At 48.3% G+C, this 21,062-nt stretch overlaps 1 protein-coding gene across 1 annotated transcript in view; it reads left to right on the top strand.

Annotated features, from left to right (window-relative positions):
* VWC2 (von Willebrand factor C domain containing 2) overlaps window positions 1–21,062 on the top strand; it is a 116,397-nt gene that overhangs the window by 5,312 nt on the left and 90,023 nt on the right. The window contains exon 2 of the mRNA XM_024115135.3: window positions 17,487–17,616. Coding sequence (XP_023970903.1) covers window positions 17,487–17,616 — 130 coding nt within the window. The remainder of the gene's footprint in view (window positions 1–17,486; window positions 17,617–21,062) is intronic.

Genomic DNA, 21,062 nt, shown 5'->3' with positions numbered 1-21,062 from the left:
AAGGATGCATCAGCAAGTATGACTGGAAGAAAGAATTTGTAGAGAAGGCACAGAGTGATGGGTAATACACGGAATGCCTTATAAACATAATTAAGCCACCCACCCATGTCCATTCCATTCTGAGCTCCACTTCAGGAATCACTGTGCTACTTACTTATGTCAGTGGGTCCTTGTATCATACGTATGAGGGCCTCACTTTTAAATTTGCCCCTGAGAGCTACCATACAGGCCAGCAGCACGTCAAATTTGAAATTCATTAATTAAAACACGATTCCATTTTGAGCAGCCAAAGAACTTGTTCCCCTCCTGGGAATCCTGGTTTCTGTGGAACTGTGAAGACAGAAACAGGGTCTGCAAGCTTGTTTCCGTGTTTCGTAGAACCTAACAGAATGCATGCGACTCCCCGAGATACAGGAGAACTGAAACTTCACTTTGCTTTCGGTTGGGATGATATCAGTTCTGTGTGTCCACGTTGGTTACCGTAGCCGATCAGGAGGTCTGATTGGCAATTGTATTAAGTCTTAGAACACAAAGAGAAAATGAATTATTGATACGTGCTGCTTGCTGGGCTGTCTTGCAAAGCATGGGGACCGTTGGACAGAAGATCAGTGAACGAGGTAGTCACAGGTGAGATGACCCGGCACCACTGAGTCACAAGCCTCTCCTGGGGCCTCAGCAGCCGACTTGTTGCAAAATCTCCTCTCTTGGAGTTTATTAATGAAAAACAACTTACATGAAATTTGGAATCAAAAGCTCCATCTCAATAGATCTCTACTGCAGTTATGAGCAAGTGCCAATAAAGAGAAAGACACAATTCTCCATATTTTTCAGTCTAATAGTATTTATATTCTTTTGGCTGATGTTACTTAGACCAAAACAATGCCATTATTATTTTCCTTTGCCGAGGAAAATGAACTAAGTTGTGTAAAGTCGATGTTCTTTCCTGTAAGTCAGTTTCATGTGTGTGCTATTGCTACGACCGAGTTTGTCTTGGCTTCTAGGAAGATTTGGCAAATTCTGGACTTCTTAGTTTCTGCCTCTCTGTTCAATGCCATTTAAATGTTAACTTTTTTTTTTTTTAAAGAAAGGAGAGTACATGTGGTTCCCCTAGACCTTTCAGATGTGTCTCTAACTCAGGTAGGGGAAACCTAACGTGAATGACTGCTCTTTCATATGCTCCAGGCAGTGCTTTATTTGTGCATATGCGACAAACGCTATAAAAGTTCCCACAGGACATTTGGTCCTATCCAAAACTTCCATAAAACCTCTGGTCCATAAGATATTCCGTCTCTGCCAAAAGGTCCTTGATATTTTTGCAAGACCATTTTGTCCGGTCCAAAACTTACATAAGATATTTGCTCCACAGCAGAAGGTCTTTGTAGCAACATGGATGGACCTAGAGATGATCATACTAAGTGAGGTAAACCAGGCAGAGAAAGACAAATATCATATTATATTGCTTATATGTGGAATCCAAAAAAAGATACAAATGAACTTTTTACAAATGAGGAATAGACTCACAGACATAGAAAACAAATTTATGCTTACCAAAGGGGAAAGCAGGGGGAGAGATAAATTAAGACTTTGGGATTAACACATACACACCACTATATATAAAATAGATAATCAACAACGACCTACTGTATAGCACAGGGAACTGTATTCAGTATCTTGTAAAAACTGTAATGGAAAGGAATCTGAAAAATTACATATACTAATATAATATAACACTGAATCACTTTGCTGTACGCCAGAAACTAACACAGCATTGTAAGTCAACTATAGGTAATAAAAAAAGAAGAAAGGTCCTTGATATTTGGTCTTGCCCAAAGCCATTTGGCATGGACTCTTTGGTTAGGACCGAATTTCAGGGACCTTTGGGTGTGGACCAGATGTCTTATGGAAGTTTTAGACAGGACCGATATCTGCTAACCTAAACGTTTAGTCTTTTGTGTTGGGAAGAAGGATACCAGCATTCATCCATTGCTTATATGTTTTATTTGTTGGGGGGGCGGCAGGGTTTACACAATAGACTGATGAGCTGGTGGTATTTTTTTTGTTTTAGAGGAGAGAAAACGAAGGTTCAAAGCAGTTAAGTAACTTGACTGAAGTCATCAAGCTAGCGATGGGGGAGCCAGGATTTGAGTCCTGGTCTGTTGGACACTTCCTTGCAACTCTGCCTCTTTACCTTCCTGATCCCGTGGGCATGGAGGGGCATTTTGTGTGTGGCTGGGAGGATTTCTGGTACATGGAAAAGGGAAGGCTTAGACAGGCCTGGAGTGCCTGGCTCACTTTGTGTCTGGTCAACGCTGAATCAATTTGGTAAGTGTTTGTTTATGTGGACTTGTGTTTTGCTCAAGCCATTGAGGACGAAATGAGTATCTGTGCCCTTCAAAGTATAAAATCGTGAGTTGTTAGGAGAAGAGGAGCACTGATCCCAGGAGGGCGAGGAGGGAGGTTCCAGCAGGCAGTGGGCCGGGTACCAGATCTCAACCGTGGGTAGGACCTCAGAGGTCATCAGGCCCACGCGGGGACAGACTGATGGCCCAACAGCCAGCTCCGGCCCAGGAGGGTGCTCTGCTTGGCCCAAGGCACATCCCATGTTTGTGTGATAGAGCAGACATTTAACAAGTGAGAGGTTCTTACAATTACTCCAGTTGCTGGTTTGTTGTGAGAACAGGGTGAGCCCCAGGTGGCAGCCATCTGCCAGGGCCAAGCTGCTCCTTGAGAAGGGCACTGGCTCCCCAGCTGACCACCTCCTCCCTTGGTGTGACTTACCCGGGGTCCTGCAGCCATGTGGCTTTGTCATGCTCTGCGTTCGCAAGTGGAGAAATGTCACCCTAGAAAATGGGTACCTTCTTCAAGATCAGACAAGCTGACAGCATCAGAGGACGGAGGGACCCTGGCCATGCTCTCCAGTCCTGTCCTTCAGTTGGGGTGGGCAGTCGGTTTCTAGAACTTTGAGCACAGAGTCCTTACCCTCTAAAGACGTGAGCTTGTGCTCTGGTTCATCCCTGTGCCTGTGGACAATACTCAGAACCTCCTTATTAGCTGGCGGGAAAACGTGGAGAGGATGCTGCTGTCTCTCTAGTTATAAGAAGGAAGTGAGAGATGTGAAAAGCTGCAGAGCTCTGCACAAACAGCAGAACAAAAGCCCGCCGCTCTTGTGGCCTGGGGAGCGGTGCGTCTCAGGGGCCGTCCTGCCCCAGCACGGTGCTTGGTCTCCAGCAAGATGGCCTGTGAATTTCCTCACCGTTAGAGAGTGACTCTAGGGGGCTGTGTGTTCCCAGAAGTATTTCCTTCTCAGATCTGCTAAGTCCCAACAGAAAGCTCATGCTTGCATTTATGTACTCAAAAATACTTCTTTGGATAAATATTTGCAGGCATTGGGCTACATCCTGGATATACAGTGACAAACCGTCAGGTCCCTCCAATCGAGGGGCAGTGACCCTATAGAGAGTGATGTGCCCAGAGGTTGGGCAGGTGGGGTCGTGGTCTGCAGGGTAGGCAGGTGGAGGCCCCTCACCTAGATCCCAGTGCTGTTAATGCTTTGTGTTTAAATGACAGAGGAAGAAGAATCCTGGGGCAGCTTTCTAGGGAAAAGACCAGAGCCTGTTTCAGAGAGCGCAGTTGTGAGATTGAGTAAAGGACACGGTTTTCCGCTCAAGTCTGCATCCCCTGTAGCCATCCTTCATGGCACGGTTCTGATTATGTAGCCGGAAATCCTTCTTGCTGCTTATCTGTTCCAAGGCTGAGATCCTGCCAGCTGGATCTCACTTCTCCTTCTATTTCTGTCGGGCACTGGGGTGCGTCCAGGACAGAGGGTGCCTTTCGAATGGATGCAGAAAACGATGATGTCAGGCATCTGCCCGTGGCCCTGCGAGCTCTCTGGGAAGCCCTAGGCCCGTGGAAATGCATAGCAATGGAAAATTAAGATGCCGTGTGGCTCTGTGCATTTCCCCTCGTGGCAGAAATGATTTTACCTGGGAATATGGAAGACTCATAGGCTGAAAACCCACTGTTTAGAAAACTCATGAAATCCTGGATCTCATACAATAAAACACATCTTCTCAAAAGCACGGCAGGAATGGCAAAAAAATAAGAGAAATTAGTCCATAGGGGTGGATGTATGAAACCAGAGAGGAAAGTCAGTCGTTCAGGGGAGGCTGTCTTAGGGTGTCCACTGATGCCCGGGGCCTGGACCCTTGGTACTCGAGGCCAGGCTGGGCCACGTCACAAGTCCAGGGCCCCAGGTAGGGAGAGTCAGATCAGGGTACCTCTCATAAAGGCAGACTCCCCGGAAGAGCCCGTCCTGCGAGAGGTTAGTGGAGACACGCCCCCCGGATGGCCTCAGCACTGGGCAGAGCTGGAGGCTTCCCTCTCAGCAGTTGCACGTGCCCTGCTGTGGAGGTGGGGCCCCTAGTCATGCTTCCCTGAGTGCTCTGGATAATCCATGTGGAATATTTTTGTTTAAAGTGGCCCCAGGCTGGCAGGGCCCACAGGTATCTGACAAAGGCAAACACTCTCCAGCCACAGAGAATCCCCACAAATAAGGTTCCAAGGAATGTGATGTCAAAATAACAATTACGCACAAGAGAAAAGAGCATCAGAAACAAGAGTCAGCCGAGACAAACGCAGTCAGGTCAGACCCAGATGTTGGGATACAAACGAGAATATTTTTTTATGCACAGAGAAATAAACGTGGGAATCAAGTGGATGGGTAAACCACATCAGTATATGCCAAGTACTTGCCAGCTCTGGAAAGGAATCACATAGAGCCTGTATAAAGGAATGCTACAGTAATTGCAACTAATCTTCAAGGGGAGGATTTGACAGGATGATAGGTGCAGGTTGTGAGATCATTTAGTGAATCTGGGGGTAGATTTGAAGAAGTTGCCCAGAATGAAACACAGGTGCACGGATGGAACATAGGAAGGAAATGTTTTGGTACATGGAGGATAGAGAAAGAAGGTCCAACATACATCCAATTAGAATTTTGAAAGAAGTAGCAGAGAATGTGGAGAAGATGAAGAGATAGTGCCGGAGACTTTCTAGTTGAAAGACCCCTATCTCCTGATTCAGGAATCCCAGTGAATCTAAAGAAAGATATATGTATGTGTGTGTATATATATATCACACACACATATATTAAGTATATATAAAATATTTATGTATATATATACGTATATGTGTATAAATATATGTATGTATATGTATAGAACCACACTTAGTGAGACTGCAGAACACCAGAGAGAAAGGAAACATTTTAAGAGGGACCACAGAGCAAAGACTTTACCTGCAAAATAACAGTAACTAGGCTGACCCCTAACATCTCGTCAAGAAGAGAACGTTTCCTCCCGGACTTCCCTGGCGGTCCAGTGGTTAAGACTCTGCACTTCCACTGCAGGGGCCATGGGTTCAATCCCTGGTCAGGGAATTAAGATCCTGCAAACCACATGGTGCGGCCGAGAAAATAGGAATAGAAAACCCAAAGCTGTAGAAGAACACCTTTAAAGAACAAAGAGAAACTAAGCGTTAATTCAATGTATGTACCTGGCGAAACTATCTTTCAGGAATGAGCCTGAACAAAAATATTTTTCAACAAAAATAGAGTGCGTGCTACCAAAAACCCTTTACTAAAAGAAGTTCCAGATGCAATCTAAAGGTTGAAATCCAGGAAGCAAAACAGGATCCCAGAAGCAGAGGCAAAACCCTTTACTAAAAGAAGTTCCAGATGCAATCTAAAGGTTGAAATCCAGGAAGCAAAACAGGATCCCAGAAGCAGAGGCAAAAACCTTTACTAAAAGAAGCTCCAGATGCAATCTAAAGGTTGAAATCCAGGAAGCACAACAGGATCCCAGAAGCAGAGGCACAGGGTTAAGAAAGAAGGGATCAAACCATCCTTCACTAAATTGCAGATTAATTGTTCTCAACTGGGGTCCACATTGTCCCTACGAGGGAGCTTTGGCCACGTGTGGAGGTGTTTGTGGTTGTCGTAACTGGTGTGGGCAGATGTTACCGACATCTGGTGGGTGGAGGCCAGACGGGCTGCTGGAATCCTACAGGGTTACAGAACAGCCCAACAACCAATATCAAGGGTGCTGGGGCTGAGAACCCCCACTGCCGTTTACAAAAGCGGGGGTCTCCAGGGTGGTGACAGCTGAGCTGGTGGTGGGGCTGATGTTCCCGTGCCTTGCAGGGGTTGGTGTGTCCTGCAACTGAAGTGAAGTTTATCCTTAAACAGGAGATGCCATTAAATACAACTTTTAAATGTTCTTGGAAAACAATGATCGCTGGGGAGCTGGTACAGCTTGAGGCCAAATTCTGAAATAGGTGAACATTTTCAAAGGCTCTTTCTGTCGTCCAGGGCTACAGGTCACAGGTGGCACCAAGCTCCAGCAGGCCATGGCCAACTGTTCTGCCCTTCCTGGAAGAAAATTCAGACCACTTCTAAGTGATATGCCCCCTGCTCCTGAAGCAGCTCAGAAATAAATACTAACATACACCGTACCGGACAGGTTGGCCCTTCTGTATCATGTCTTTGCTTTTGTCAGAGGTTTTTATATCTATCTCCCTGGTCCAACTTTAAAAACAATTTCTTACTTACATTTTACTTTTAAATTTCATGCATTTTTTGAAAAAGTATCTCAATAGTTTTGTTTCAGAAGGCTTGAAACAAAATGAGCAATTAGTTTCAAGCAAGCCAGGACTCATATTTATGCATTCCTGTTAAGGTGTCGGGAGCCATAGCTCTGTCCCCGGTTATGCTCTCTCATTGTTGACAGTTATGTTCTGGGGACACAGGGCCCTTGGCCAGTGGACGGCTGTCACCGTGGCACCTTTCTCCCCCGGGGCCGCAGTGCAGGGAGTCCCCAGCTGGCCAGGATGCTGGCAGTCCCTTCCCACGTGGAGCAGGGCCCCTCGAGCACCTCTGCCTCAGTCGGCTGGTAGTTCAGCCATGTAACACTTGGCAGAAATGTCAGGGAGTGTGGGGTGGGAAAAGAAAGAATTCTGACAAGGCTGCTGCCTTTCCCTGGGCCCGTGAGGAACAAGGGGCGCTGATGGCCTGAGGGATAAACTGTGCTGTGATGTCAACCTCTCAGCTCAGGTCACCCCCTGCAGCAGAGTCCCCTCCGGCCTCCTGTGCCCTCCAGGGAGTCAAAGAGATAAGCTCATCTCGCTCCAGGGTGACAGCACGCAGAGGCCGACACAATTGAGTGGTCAGCTCTCAGGGGTGCATCTGAGCTCAGAGATGGATCCCTTTCTTGTGCGTGAGCCCTGCAGTCTCTTAAACCCCCGTGGAAAGCGACCTCATTAACTGGAGAAACCGCTGGGCTGGCCTGTTGTAATGCCAGGATGCTTTGGAAGAGGCTCAGCTTCAAGGGGAAGTGCAGGGGCCAAAGGTGTGAGCCGAGGATACCTGTGCCGCGGTCTCCTGCCCTGGTCCAGCGCTTGCTGGGTGATTGGTAGCTGCGGCAGGCTGATGGGAGCCAGGCTCCGACCTCAGATGTATCCAGGTGGCCACTTCCTAGTTGGCGATGGTGAGCTCTGTTCCCGGAGCTGGGTCAGCTCTCCTCTCGTTAGCACAATTTTGTGTGCCCCACGCACTGTGAGGCCAAACAAACTGAAACGTCGGAGTTTGGAGCAGAGAAAGGTTTACTGCAGGGCCATGCAAGGAGACTGGGGGCTCACGCCGTAAAAAGCCCCGGGCTCCCCGGAGGGTTTCGGCAAACATTTTTAAAAGCCAGGTGAGGGAGTGGGGAGGGTCGTAGGGTTTGTGATCAGCTCGTGCACAATTCTCGGATTAGCTGATGGTGAGGGAACAGGGCAGGGTCACAGGGGTTAAACATTATCAGTCCTTAGGCTCCAGGAGGCCTGGGGCTATGGGCTTGTGGTCATCAAGTAGTTAACATCTTCCATTTGGTGAGGGTTTTAGCATTGGTAAAACAACTCAGGAACTATGTGCATCAGATACTGTTATCTGGGTACTTCAGAGAGGCCCCAGGCAGAGGCCATGGGGAGGGGTCTGTCCTGGGGACAGACAGACCCATTGGGTCCTGCTCAGTTACACCCTGGTCACCTGCACTGCTCCCTGCTTAGCGTTTAAACGTTATTACTGCCATCTCAGGTGAAGAATGATGAAAGGGAGAAGCATGGTTTTGTTTTCTTCGTGTGCGTGCGTGTGTGTGTGTGTGTGTGTGTGTCTATATTAGGAAGAGATAGACGCACATGGGTTTCAACGCATTAAGTGTTTTCTCCATTTGCTGCAGTCCCCACCACTCCCTATTATACACCTAGTTCACTGCCTCGTTTTCTTACCTGACGAATCCCTGAAAGAATCTGAATTTGTGACCCCCGAGAGAACCAATACCCACATCACACCTCACACCCATCTATTAAAAGCCTACTCTTGGAAGACAGTCAGTTTTAGTCATTTATATGTTAAAGGAAAACCATTTCCTTCTCATTGCTTCTTTCTGCTAAGGATGACTTATCCTGAATCTTTTATACTAATTCTAAAAAAAAGGGTTTAGTGCTTCCCATGTTTTAAGAGGAGTTTGGCTTTAACTAAACTGCCCCCAGCCCCAGTCTGTAGGTGGTCACGCCCAGCTGGCATCACATCCGTTCTATTAAGGTCTTAATTTAGAAATCTGTGAATAGGCAAAGTACCTATTACTCCATCAAAATCTCACCATCACCCATGCTCCCAAGTGGGAGGAGAGAGGCCCCACCTGACTGGGCCCAGGGTCCAGGGTAGCACTCCAAGCCTATCTGCCTGTGGCCCTGGGGTTACTCCGAGCCTTACTGGCCCCTCCTCCTCCTCTCTGCACGGCTCTGTTTGCAGCAGGCCAGGGCTGGGTGCCAGGGGCAGGTCCACCGTGGGCACACACCTGCCTCCACCACAGAAATGGGGGTGCACGTGCCGTCTTAGCTCAGGCTGCCGGAGCAAAATGCACGAGACTGGGTGCCTGAAACAACATAAATTTACTTCTCCTGCTTCTGGAGGCTCGAAGTCCAAGATCAAGGTTTCTGCGGGGTCTGGTTCTGCTGAGGACCCGCCTCCTGGCTTGTACACCACCGCCTACTCACCATGTCCTCACCTGGTGGGGAGAGGGCCCTCCTCCTCTCCTTACAAGGACACTAATCCTACCCGCTGAGGGCCTCACCCTCGTGACCTTGGCCTCATCTAACGCTTACGACCTCCCAAAGGCTCCACCTCCAGAGACCATTGCATTGGGGGTGAGGGCTTCACCATATGAATTTGGCGGGGGGCATTCAGTTTGTAACAGGAAGCCAGTAGATTTTTGCTACAAGTGATCGGACTGTGTGATCTGTTAGGTCAGCACCCTTCCAGGACATTCCCCAGGTCTTCAACCCAGAGGAAGCACCCTTCTTCATTTTCATCTGTTTGCCACCAAGTGAAATACACATGTAAACACTGCCTGCATCTTTCCCCTCGTAAGTGAGTTCCTACATGATCCATATTTATCTGAGGGAATTATTCACAAGAGGATTTGAAAGACATTAGGGGGTCCTGCCTCAAGCTAAACTATAAAAGTCAGTCTTTGGTGCCTGAGAAGAAAGCAGTGTCTTGTCGGGTTGTCAGACTGTTGTTCTGTTCATGTGCTCTGTGTGTGTGGTGGGGGGGCGGGGGTGTGTGTGGTGGAGTCATATTCTTCCTGAGACTGGAAGCAGACAGACAGCTCCTGGGGACAGTTGTTAATTAAGTCCCTTTGTGTGCAAATCCATTCTCTGACAGCCAGTAGAAAGACAAAAAGAACAAAACACAACCAGAACCTTCTCTGAAGGTGCAGGAAGCAGCAGCTTGCTGTAGCTCTGTGGCCATTGGCTTGTGCTGGAGGCTGGAAGGTGGCCGTGCATCAGGTTCATGTCACTTCGGGGCTGCTATTCCCATGGCGGGGAAGACGGGGGGTGGGTACGGAGGGGCTGGAGCCCTCCCCGCTGGCCCTGATGGACAAGGGCACCTCAGTCAGTGGGCGGAGCCTGGGAGACATGGGCTGCTGGGTGGGCACCTCTGTGTCTGGGCAGGACCCTGCTGCTTCCCAGGGTGGAGACAGAGCCTTGCTCTAGTTTCAGATATTTCAGGTCGAGGAAACTTGAGTAAGGTTGGGAAAGGATTTAGTTTGAGGTGACTGTTGAGAAGAAAGCTGGGACCTGCATAGCATCTTCCAGGCATCTTGCAGGGAGTCAGGGGAGGGTGGTCAAAGCAGGCAGGGTGGCCCAGGACATACTCATGAAGATGGTACCCGAGCAGAGGCCGGTGGCCTGACCAGACCCTGCGTTCCGGCCGCTGCCTTGCCTTGCTGTGTAGGTTTCTTGACAGTTCACCCGAGCCCTGGGTGTGTGTGTTCACCTCATAAAAAAGCAGAGTTGAAAAGCATTGCTCCTGCGTTTTCTTCCAGCTCCAAAATATCACAGCTCGGGGTTATCAGAGGTTAAGGAGACCTGTGGTTTAAGTAGAAGGGGATTCCCCTTAAGGGCGTCCTCGCACTCAAGGAGTGTGACTCCGCGCACTTTGGGAAGACACCACGCGGCTGGAAGGACGCTTTCGCCATCTGGTGACAAAAGTGTGACAGTGGCTTTGGGAGGATGCTTGTCATCCAGGGCCAAGCCAAGGACTGCTTTCAGCCAAGGGCGATTTTAGCTCCTGCCTCTTGTTTCTTTTCTTTTTTCTTCCTTTCTCTGTTTTTATTAGTTTCAGATATCAGTTGATTTTATCACATTAAATTTTTGTTAAAGTAAAATGAACATTATCCTATTAAAATGTAACGTCAGAAAAATAAAGAGAGGTTGTTAAAGAAGTTACCATCCTTTTTGGGGAGAGAAGATATGCTTGAACAGAGGAATTCTTTTTTTTTTTTTTTTTTTTTAAGAAGATTATCTGATGATTGCAAAACTTTAACTTAGATTGTTGTTTTGGAGGTAAAGAAAAAAATGAAATGATAAAACGCTATAGTATCCAAACTCTAAAACACTTACTTTAGATTTTTATTTTGAGAACTATTGAAAAATTACTCCTGGAAAAAAAGGTTAAAATTTGTATTTATCTCTGTATATGGCAACTTGTTTCTTAATTGGAAGTTATCAGAATAATTATACAAGAGGGTCATAATGTGTAAACAAAACTCAAATCCACAAACACTGAGCTCTTGTTCTTTAGTTTTAGAACAATTCTTTTAGTTCTGCTGATGGTGGGAAGCGTTATGCTTTCCAGTTTAGATTTCTGAGTCTCTTTGGGGTAGGTTCTCAGCCCCAGGAGGGAACCGTGGAGCCAGCGAGGCCCCTCCTTGTCTCCATGGTGCCCCTCTCCACCTGCTCTATCCTCCCCAGCTGACTTGTCCACATTCCAGTCTGATCCTTTTCCTCTCCCTCCCACTCCAAGAAACAGCTTTGCCTTTAAAAGCCATAATATGCACACAGCTCAGCTGCCATCTGCCATTGCCTGCTTTTCTGTTACTTTCTCTTTTTATGTGTCAGCTCCCCAGCCAGACTGGGCACAGAGGTGAGCGACTTGGGTGTGTCTTTGTATCTCTCTGTGAGAATACAGGATTCTGTTCGGGTTGTGAGCCTATGGGATTGGTCAGTGGAGGGTGGAGGGCTTGGTGGTGGGGCTGAGAAGCCTGCTCTTGTATCGTTGCCCCGGAGCCACGTGTGCATAACCCCCAGCCTGCAGGGTGGGTGTGTCCACATCGCATATCTTCCACTTTTGGATTTGAAGTTTGTCCACTGGGTAAGTAAGAGAGTATGAGTCCTCAGCTACTCCTTATAAATGTTAGCGATATATAGGAAACACTGACACACAGAGTAGAATAGTTAGGAAAGATGTAATAGGCAGAGGGTGGTGTGACACCTGCTCCCCACGTGCAGGACTGGATTGCTCCAGAATCTCGAGGTTTTGCTTCCTGACCTCAGGCTGTGCACTTAGGGACCCTGTTTCTAGCCATGCCCTTTACGCACTTGTCGGATCCCTTCTGTAAAGCCTCTGCTTTCGTGTTTATATCATCCCAGCATCTGTATCTTCTCTTCCATTTGTGGATTAAATGTGTAATCAACATCCTGATCCCGCATGATGGAAAGATTTCTCTTTCTTCCCTTTGCCTCGTGTGTGGGTATCTAATCCTCGAGCAGCTCCTTACCAGGTGGTGAGCAGCCCTTCCTGAAGCAAAGCTGTAGATTTCATTTTTTATGTTTCTCCTCATGTGCTGTGCAAGTTAATTTCAGCTCCTGTGTCTTTCAAAGGTTTCTTCCTTGACTCAGTCAATATTTATTGAGCCTGTGCAGCGTTTTGCACCAGCTCAGTTGCTATAATCATCCTGGATGTGACAGAGACATGACACGCCCTGGCCCTTGAGTTGCACTGAATCTAGTTGGCAGCTGACTGCAGGCTGGGAGTCGGGCTCTCAGTGACAGGACACAGTGCTCTTGGCCAACACGCCCAGAGGAATTCAAGGGGTCCTGGGCTTATGGAGATTCGAAGGAAGCGGGGGATCCAGGAACTGGGAAAGAGGAAGGGAGAGGGAAGCCCGGATTTCAGGGTTTCTCTTTGTTTTCATGTTAATCTTAGTTTGTGTCATTGTAGAAGCCAGCACTCTGGGGGTTAGAAACATAAACGGAAACTCTCTGGTGATGGACAAAATAGAGAAATGGAGAGAAGACTTTATTTTAGGTGGGATGGTTTTAACTGAGAAAGGTCTGGGCTGACACCTCGTAGCTCACAAATTAATCCCATCTATGAAAACATTACAATTCCTTGGGAAGCTATGCTGGGATTTTCATGCCTCTCATTGTCTGTTCCTGAGGAGGCATCTGCATTCAGCCTGGAAGTAGTGGGGTTTCATGGCACCCACGCCAGCAACCACAGGACGAAGTTCCAGATCGGAAATGTAATGGTGGCTGCTTGTCAGAAAGCAGGATTCAGGTGACACAAGGCATCTTTGAGTTCTCACCCAGGCCACTGGCCTTTTCTGGCAGCACGGGACAGAAAGATGTGTTGCAGCTGGATTTAAGAAAAGTATGTTGGCCTTCCCAAGTAGGTGGGCATTCTGCTGGGTGGTGGAAGGTGCAGCTGTGTAGGCAGGATGGAACAGGAGGAAGTGTCTGGAAAGTAGTTTCTTTTTTTTGTGCATGCATTTTCATAGCAGCTTTATGGGTAACAGCCCCAAACTAGAAACAACCCAAATGTCCATAAACAAGTAAATGGATAAACAAACTGTAGCATGTCTGCACAATGGAATATTGTCCAAAAGGAATGACAGGATACGGCACAGACACATCTCAAAATAACTATGCTGAGTGAAAGAAATCAGACAAGAAAGAGTACACGTATGAAGTAAGTTTCTGCCTTCCAGAACGGAGAGACATTTGGGACACAGACAAGAGTGGGATTCGAATTCAACCTGCCTTCTGCTGTATTTCAGAGCCTGGTCCTCCTCACGGTTATGAGAGGACACAAGGCAAAGCTCCTTATAGGTAGATATCTAACTGCACCCGAGTCTGTAACTGTGAAATATATGAGATAAAATACAACTGCTGACAAACAACTAGTATAGAAGCTCCTCCCAAGCCACCACTTACTTCATGTAGATCCTTTATGGATGAGGCCCTGAATGTAAGCAGTACCCGTTAGGAAGGCCTCCTTCTACATCTGAGAACTGTTTCCCATGTAAATTATGTTGCTTGTTCCTACTTAGTTGTTTAGAAACGGGCTCAGTATGTATTTTACAGTCCTTACTGCCTATGTACATGTGATACAGACATGTATATCATTCCTGAGCATTCTAAGGCTCTAACTAATGATGAAAATACTTTGGCTACCATCAAGTTAAGATCTTTCTTTCACCTCTGCTGTGCACTTTGTATTCACGGCTGCTTCGTGGAAAACGTGCTCAGACGTGTCTGTTCTTCGTGGTTTTGCTTCAGGTTAGATCCACTTTGCAGGACTGTCGTTCATAAGCCACAGTCACCGGGGTGACTCTGAAAGCAGAGGGGGCCAGCGAGAGCCCTCAACAGCAGCCCTCAGCATCGGTACCTGGATCCGAGGCTGGTCCAGGCGCTGGCCCTTCGCCAGCCTTCCCAACCCCTCCCCCTCCGCCCCCCAGCCATCACCCATGTTTCCACCTTCCTGGAACTAGCACAGGTGGGTCTCATCAGTCTGGGCGCAGGCCTGGGATGAAGGAATGAATAGCACAGAGCTTCTCTTTACTCTCACTCCCAATTCCGCAAAATTCTGTGCTCTTTTTCTCCAGCACAACGGTTGACTACTCCAGCCCATAGTGGGTACCTTGAGAATGGCTCCTCTTCCTCAAATGCCCAGGTGTTCCTCTAGGTGCTTCATCTAAGTTCTGTGCAAAACTTGATTTGTAACTGGAAGATGGCAGAGGATGGCATTTCTGTCATCAGGCGTGTTATACGAGGTGTAGGTGGCTATTGCTCGCAGGCGGGATTGCAGAAACACACCTTAGAACCTCAAGTGCCTGCTTGCAGATCCAGCAACGCACTGGGCATTCTTACCTTCGGTTTGCACAGAAGGGCAAAGAACATGGGTTGACAGGAGGCCCTCTGGTGCTTGAGCTGGTATCTGAGGGCCCTTCGGCTTGGGTGATGCTCAGACCTGGTGCCTGGAATCCGAGCAGCACGTGGAATCCAATCAGGGTCTGGGCAGGCGGACCTCCCACCGGGGTCACAGACGCCGGAGCTGGCTGCCCCACCTGCTACCACCGCGGGGTGTGGCGGGGGTCCCAGCCACACGAGAGGAGGGCTGGCAGCTGAGGCTGGGGAGGGACCCACACACTCGGGACCCTCACTCTAAGCCTCAGCTCTGATTTTTGAGAAGTAAACAGATCTCCATATAGTTGAACCAGAACTTCCAAATGTGTAATGATAGTAAAACCCACAGTTCAATTTTCGATCACGTTGCAGACCTTTCAGAATTTAGCAGTCCCGGCTGCGTGTGTGGTTTGAGCATGGCTCTGTGGTGGGAGGGGGCGATGTTTCAGGCCCAGAGCAGGAAGGAGGGTTTGGTTTGCAGGCCTGCCCAGGAAGCGGCCAGGAGGGGCTCCTCGGGGCCTGTGATGATGCCTTTCTGATTTGAAGTTGCACCTTTGTTGTTCTCCTGAAGCCCTGTCCTCGGGACAGGACAGAAGGGCCCTTCTCTCCTTTCAAATTCCAAACCGAAATGGGGCTTTTGCCTGCTCCCTGCAGAACAGGAAGGGGGTGGGAGGGGCCTTGGACTCGAGCCGGAGCCCTGTCTCTGACGAAAGGTCTGCCCACAGCCTTCCAGAACAGGAAGAGCCGTGCCCCTTGCTTGAGGACAGACCCCAGTCATCCCCCGCCCTCTTGCTCCTTCCTGACTATCCAGCCCTCCAGATGGGACTGTCCTCACCTCACCCGGGGCGGGGGCTTCCTCCCCACCGTCTGACCCAGCAGGCAAGTGCCCTCCAGACTGTGTGTCCCGCCCTGGAGGGGGCGCTGAGGAGTCTTACAGTGTTCCAGAAGCAGGGCGCGGCCAGCTCGTGGACCTTCTTCTGATTGGCTGCTGGTGAGGTCATCGGGAGTCGACATCATCTACCTCCTGGTTCCAGCTGGTCTGGGGTCTCCGTGCTGGTGGGCAGCTTGCAGCTAACATCTCCCACCCGGTGGGGATGTCAGTATCTGCAAACCAGGTCACAGGACATGGCTCAGAATATTGTCTATAGGCCTTGAGGAGGAACTAAGATAAAGGTCCTTGACTTTGTTTAATGGCTAAAGTGTTATTTTGTCCTGCTTGACTGTTTTCCTTTCTTTCTGCATTTTCTCACTTCTCTGATTAAATTTACTCTTTGGCTAAAGTTTTTCTACAGACAAAAGACAGGCTGAGGACGTGGGTGAGGGTCTATTCTGGGAAGGACCCATAGGGTCCTGCTGGGTTACATCCTGTGCAACTCAGGGTCTCTGCTTTTAAAATTCCGAATCCTTTTCTGATCTTGCTTGCTGAGTAAACCCAGCCTGGACACAAGGATGCTACAGGCTGAAAAGAGAACTGGTAGGAAACAAGGACAGGAGGAGAGCGGAGGCAGAGAGAGATGCTTGTTATGGTGGTGAGAGAACCTTCTCGTGCCAGCACTGCTTCTCAAAAACGTGCCTTTACATTGTTGTGAGTTTGATTTTAACTTCTAAGGCTATAATGCAGACCAGGTCAAGATTTCGTCCCGGGCCACCCTAAAGTTTTTTTTTCAGTGTTTTCTTTCTTTTGTTACTTTCTAAGCGTGAACACGCACACACACAGGCGCGCGCACGCACACACACACACACGCACCCCTAAGTCGTGACTCCCAGCCAGACAGTGGTCGAGTGCCTTTAAGTACAAATGGAGCTTCTGCTTCATGCAGTAACCAGGCCGCTTGGTGGCGGCTGCGGTTTGGGGTTTGTGCACGGTGTAGACCAAGGGAGCGTCCGAGAGTGCTGTTTGTGCAGTGCTGGCCGTGCCACTCGTGTTGTACGCAAAAGTCAAGGGGGGCCTCCCTGCCCAGAAAAGTGCTTGGCGCCCCCCGTCCCATCCGCACTGTCCTTTAAGGCACGTATTTCCACATCACAGGTCCCGATTGCTGGGTCCACGTGTGCTGTTTCTGCTTTGTCATGGGTCAGCCCAGATGCAAAATCACTCTGTGGGTGGTTTCCAGGGAAAAAGAAATCACCCCCTCACGGCCTGCCTGAGTTACTGCGGGAGGATTTGCTGGCAGTGTCCAGCATTGCCAGGAGTGGCCATTTTGCTAGATTGGAGCCAGCCGAAAAGGGAGAATTGGGGCCAGTGGCTGGGAAGTGCAGCGAGGCCAGCTGGAGCCTGGAGATGAAGGCCATGGTGATGCTGGGTGATGACCCCTGAGAGGCCTTGGACTCGAGCCGGAACCCTGTCTCGGATGAAAGGTCTGCCCACAGCCTGATGCCTCTGGGTCTCAGTTTCCTCACCAGAAACTCGGGTGATCGTGTTGGTATTGCCGAGAGACTGACATGAGATCACGTTGGGACGGCTCCCGGCCGGGTCCCCGGCCCTGAGAAGCCCCCCGTTTCTCCTTCCCTTGCCCCGGCCTTCCTGCCCTGCTCTGCCGTCTTGTCACAGCAGAGATGCTGGGGGCGGGCCGGGCTGGCTGGGTGGCCCTGGGCAGAGCTGTGGGAAAGGGGTTCACCTGCAGGGTGCCTGGCTGGGCAAGAATTCAGTAAGACGTGTTATTTGATTTTTTAAGAGACAAAACCCTTTCTTCAACAGAAAGCTCGTAAAGAAGCTCACTATGTGGGCTGATAAAAATACAGAGGCTCAGGTGTGGGAGACATTGAGCATCCCAGGCCCCATCGATGTGCCCCTCCTTCCCCCCAGGGGAGCCTGCTCAGCCCCAGCCGCGTCCTCACGCTCCGGGACCCCGGGGCTGCTGAGTGTGTGACGTTCAGGGCCGAGGATGGAGACACTGCCCTGACCGTGTCCTGTGTTGCAGGTGTCGCCGTGCGAGCGGTGCCGCTGCGAGGCCAGCGGGGAAGTGCTGTGCGCGGTGTCCGCGTGTCCACAGACCGAGTGCGTGGACCCCGTGTACGAGCCCGACCAGTGCTGCCCAATCTGCAAAAACGGTAGGTGGATGGGCGTCCGGCCCGCGATCACGCAGGGGTCCCTGCGCGCTTCCCGCCGTGAAGCACGGGATGCAGCGCGGACCGCACTGCAGGATTCACGTGAGTTTCAGTATTTGCATCTACGCCTTTGCGCGCGCGGGTTCCTGCCCTCTGGGCCCCGGGGACCCGCGGGAGCCGGGCTCCAGTGAGGCCTGCTCTCTCGTATCGGTGTCAGCACAGTGTTTTACACACGTTTAGTTCTTTGGGGGAAAATTCAATTTCCACTCTTGAGGAGAGTCGCTTATTTTAATTTAACTTTTGTTTGTTCTTGCAAAGCAGTTTCTCTCTTTCCGAGACAAATCAAACACGCCGGTTGGGCTCATTTACTTTTCATTACGAAGTGGATTAAACGTGAAACGTCGCTGAATATTTTTCATAAGCAGCTTTGGCAGGAAGAGAACCCCCTCTTACCCCCGGTGAGAACCTGGGGGAGATCAAAAGCCTTGTCTGCTTTATGAAGGGAAAACGGCAGGATGGCTTTGGCTAGCAAGGCAGAGTGTTTCCTCATCCTAAAGGATAAGTCCTTTGTACCTGAGCTGCTGCATGTATCCGGGCATCACCTTAAGAGGGTGTTGGGAAGAGTGGGTTCCCAGGGAGGGTGGTGGGTGAAGACCCGTGGCTCAGGATGGTGGTTGGATGGAGCAGTCGAGCGCAGCTTGGAGGAGAGCGGACTCTGGACGTAAGACCACATCTTCAAGTACGTGAGGGTCCTGCCGTGGGAGAGGGTTGGGCCGTCGCTGTGTGGCCCCAAGGCCACGGTGCTCGGACGAAGCCAGGGCAGAGTGTCTCAAAAAGATGAAGGCAACTCCATGGCCTGGGCATTTCAGAGACGGGAGGGGCTCCCCTGTGAGGTTGTCAGCTCCTCACCTGTGGGGTTGCTGGGCATCAGGCCGTGTGGTGTGGGCTTTGTCAGTGGCTGATGGTTACACGGGGCTGCTATTAGTGTCTGCGGAAATTCTGAGATCCTGCAGTCACGCCCGCTGTGTGGGCTGTGAGGTTCCACGGATACCTTTCACCAAGTGCACACAGATACCCAGATTTCACCATGAGAAATTTTAAAACTCTTGAAAGGAATCCATAGAAGAGGACGTGAAGCTTCTGTGGAAGCAGGACGGTGGCAGCCTCTCCACCGGTGGTGTGGAGTGAAGTAGGCGTGGGGCGGGGGTGCTGGTGCCCGGGGCCGGTGAGGAGACCACAACGACTGAGGTGCAGGCTGCAGCACGCTGCACGAGGCGGCATGACTGAGCCTTCCCGAGTCAGTGGTACTTAGCGAATGCCTTGAGTATAAGTGGCTCAAATAGTTGGCATTTTAAGTATGCAAGATATTGTGTCGCTCTTGTCAGTTATGACAAAAAAATAAACACAAAGTTTTGGCCTTAGACAGTCAGGGAATTCTCGTTTCGATGTTTACAACAGATGGAAAGACATGATTTCCATCCTTGAGGGTTTTTTCAATCCCCGAAACTTTAGAAAAGTTGATAAACAGCACAAAGAACCGAGGTATACCCTTCACTGTATTTGCCCATTATTCACATTTTGCCGTTTTATTTGCTTTATCTCTTTTGAGCTCTGTCTCTGTCCCCGTCTCTCCCTATCTCTGTATATAACCCAACACTGTCAATACATTTGCTTATTTGTTCTTTTTCATAATACACACGGGATACCTTCTATTTATACCACAACCAGCATGAAACCTACTGGTTAAAGTTCAAGATTTTTTTGCAGTTCCATTTGCCCTTAAGATATATCCCACTTAGGGTATAGAGTTAGAGAACTTAGAAATTATTTGAATTAATTCTTTATCATGTGTGGATATGTTAAAATTTTATAAAGATTTAAAGTCACTTATTTCTGTTTGATTCAGTTTTTAGCATTAAGATATAATTTTATTGTTTGAATAAGCAGACAGTGTTCAAAAGTAAAACCTGTATAAATACGGTAGAGTCAGAGATTCACAGAATGTTTTAATGTTGCCCTGATGCTTTGGGGAGAGAGATGGTTGTTGCCCTGATAGCAAACTTCTGAATGCTCTGCCATTGCCGTTACACTTTGAGAGACAGCATAGAATGAAATAAGGCAGGATTGGGGGTATTGTATTAAAGATTCTTAGAAGGAGGATGAATATGTTTTTTAAAACTAGATTAAGAAAGATTACAGGATAAAAAAGGATTTGTATTCAAAGGTTTAATCCAATTATATCGAAACAGCAACAACTTTTATTTTCCGGAATACACCCAGAAATAAATTTAAATGTCTAATCATGTAAGTACTCGTAAGTTTTGTTATAACGTATTCACTAGATATAATCTGTCTTTCATCTGTCTCTAGCTGTAGGGTATTCTGACCTTGACAGGGCAAATGGTGTTCGGAATTCTTATTGAAAAATTTGCTTGAAAAATGGGAACAGTTTCTATCAGAAATGAACGTCCTGTAATAATTGGTTGAGATTAGTGAATAATTGACAGTAGTCCATCCCTACTGCTGTGCACAAAAATCAATGTTTTCAAAAAGAAAACGTTATACATCTGATAGATCACAGATTACAGGGCATCAAAAGTGATACCTTGTAAAATTAAATACTTGGATAGACTTAGCTTGGATGGAAAGGAAAATCACGATTCAGTTGCAAGCTGCCAAAGTCACTTGCATCACAGGAGCAAAAGTTTGAAATCAAGAATGCCTGGCATATAAATAAATGATCACAAATCACAGACAACTTAAAATAGTCACTTTGTTGATTTGTATAGGTCAGTCTCCCAAGGATTTTCTTTTCTTTGGGACTGGTTTTTGGATTTTTCCTACTGATACAAACAGTGAGTGTTCTATTGACTTTCAGGATTTCAGGTTTTCTCTGGTGCTGGTGTACCTCAGATGAGGCTCATGTTCACAGCACACATTCCCTTCAAGCTGGAGGTCAGAAGACTTCCGTCCTGCATGTGTGCACCTTACCTTACTTAAACATTCAAAGGAAGGAAACTGACAAATGTAAGACACTGATGTTGAAATACGAGGGCCTTGTTGGGATTAGCGCCGATTCTCCAACGTGGACTATTATACCCAAGAGGGAATATGTACACCAGAAGCACAAAGGCACTGAGTATAGAGATAGATTGTATATCTCCCTGAAGTATTCAGTACTACTTGATGTTATTTAGAACTTTATTTCCACCAGAAAATGAATATGGCTATTTATGGAGAAAAATGAAAACTTTTATGAAATTTTAAAGATAAATATGGAGACTTCAAATTATTAGAAGCACGTTCATGGAAAACATGTGAGAAGCACTAAGAATTAGACATGGTTGTTTTTGTTTTTCTCTTGTGTATTTCAGACAGTAGGATAAGATCATAATTAAACCACATGTAGTGAGTTGGACAGAACTGAATGATGTGTGTGTGTGTGTGTG

Source organism: Physeter macrocephalus, chromosome 5 (assembly GCF_002837175.3).
Source record: "Physeter macrocephalus isolate SW-GA chromosome 5, ASM283717v5, whole genome shotgun sequence".
Lineage (NCBI taxonomy): Eukaryota > Metazoa > Chordata > Mammalia > Artiodactyla > Physeteridae > Physeter > Physeter macrocephalus.
Note: the sequence above shows the minus strand (reverse complement) of the source record. Positions and strands in the feature narration are given on the sequence as shown.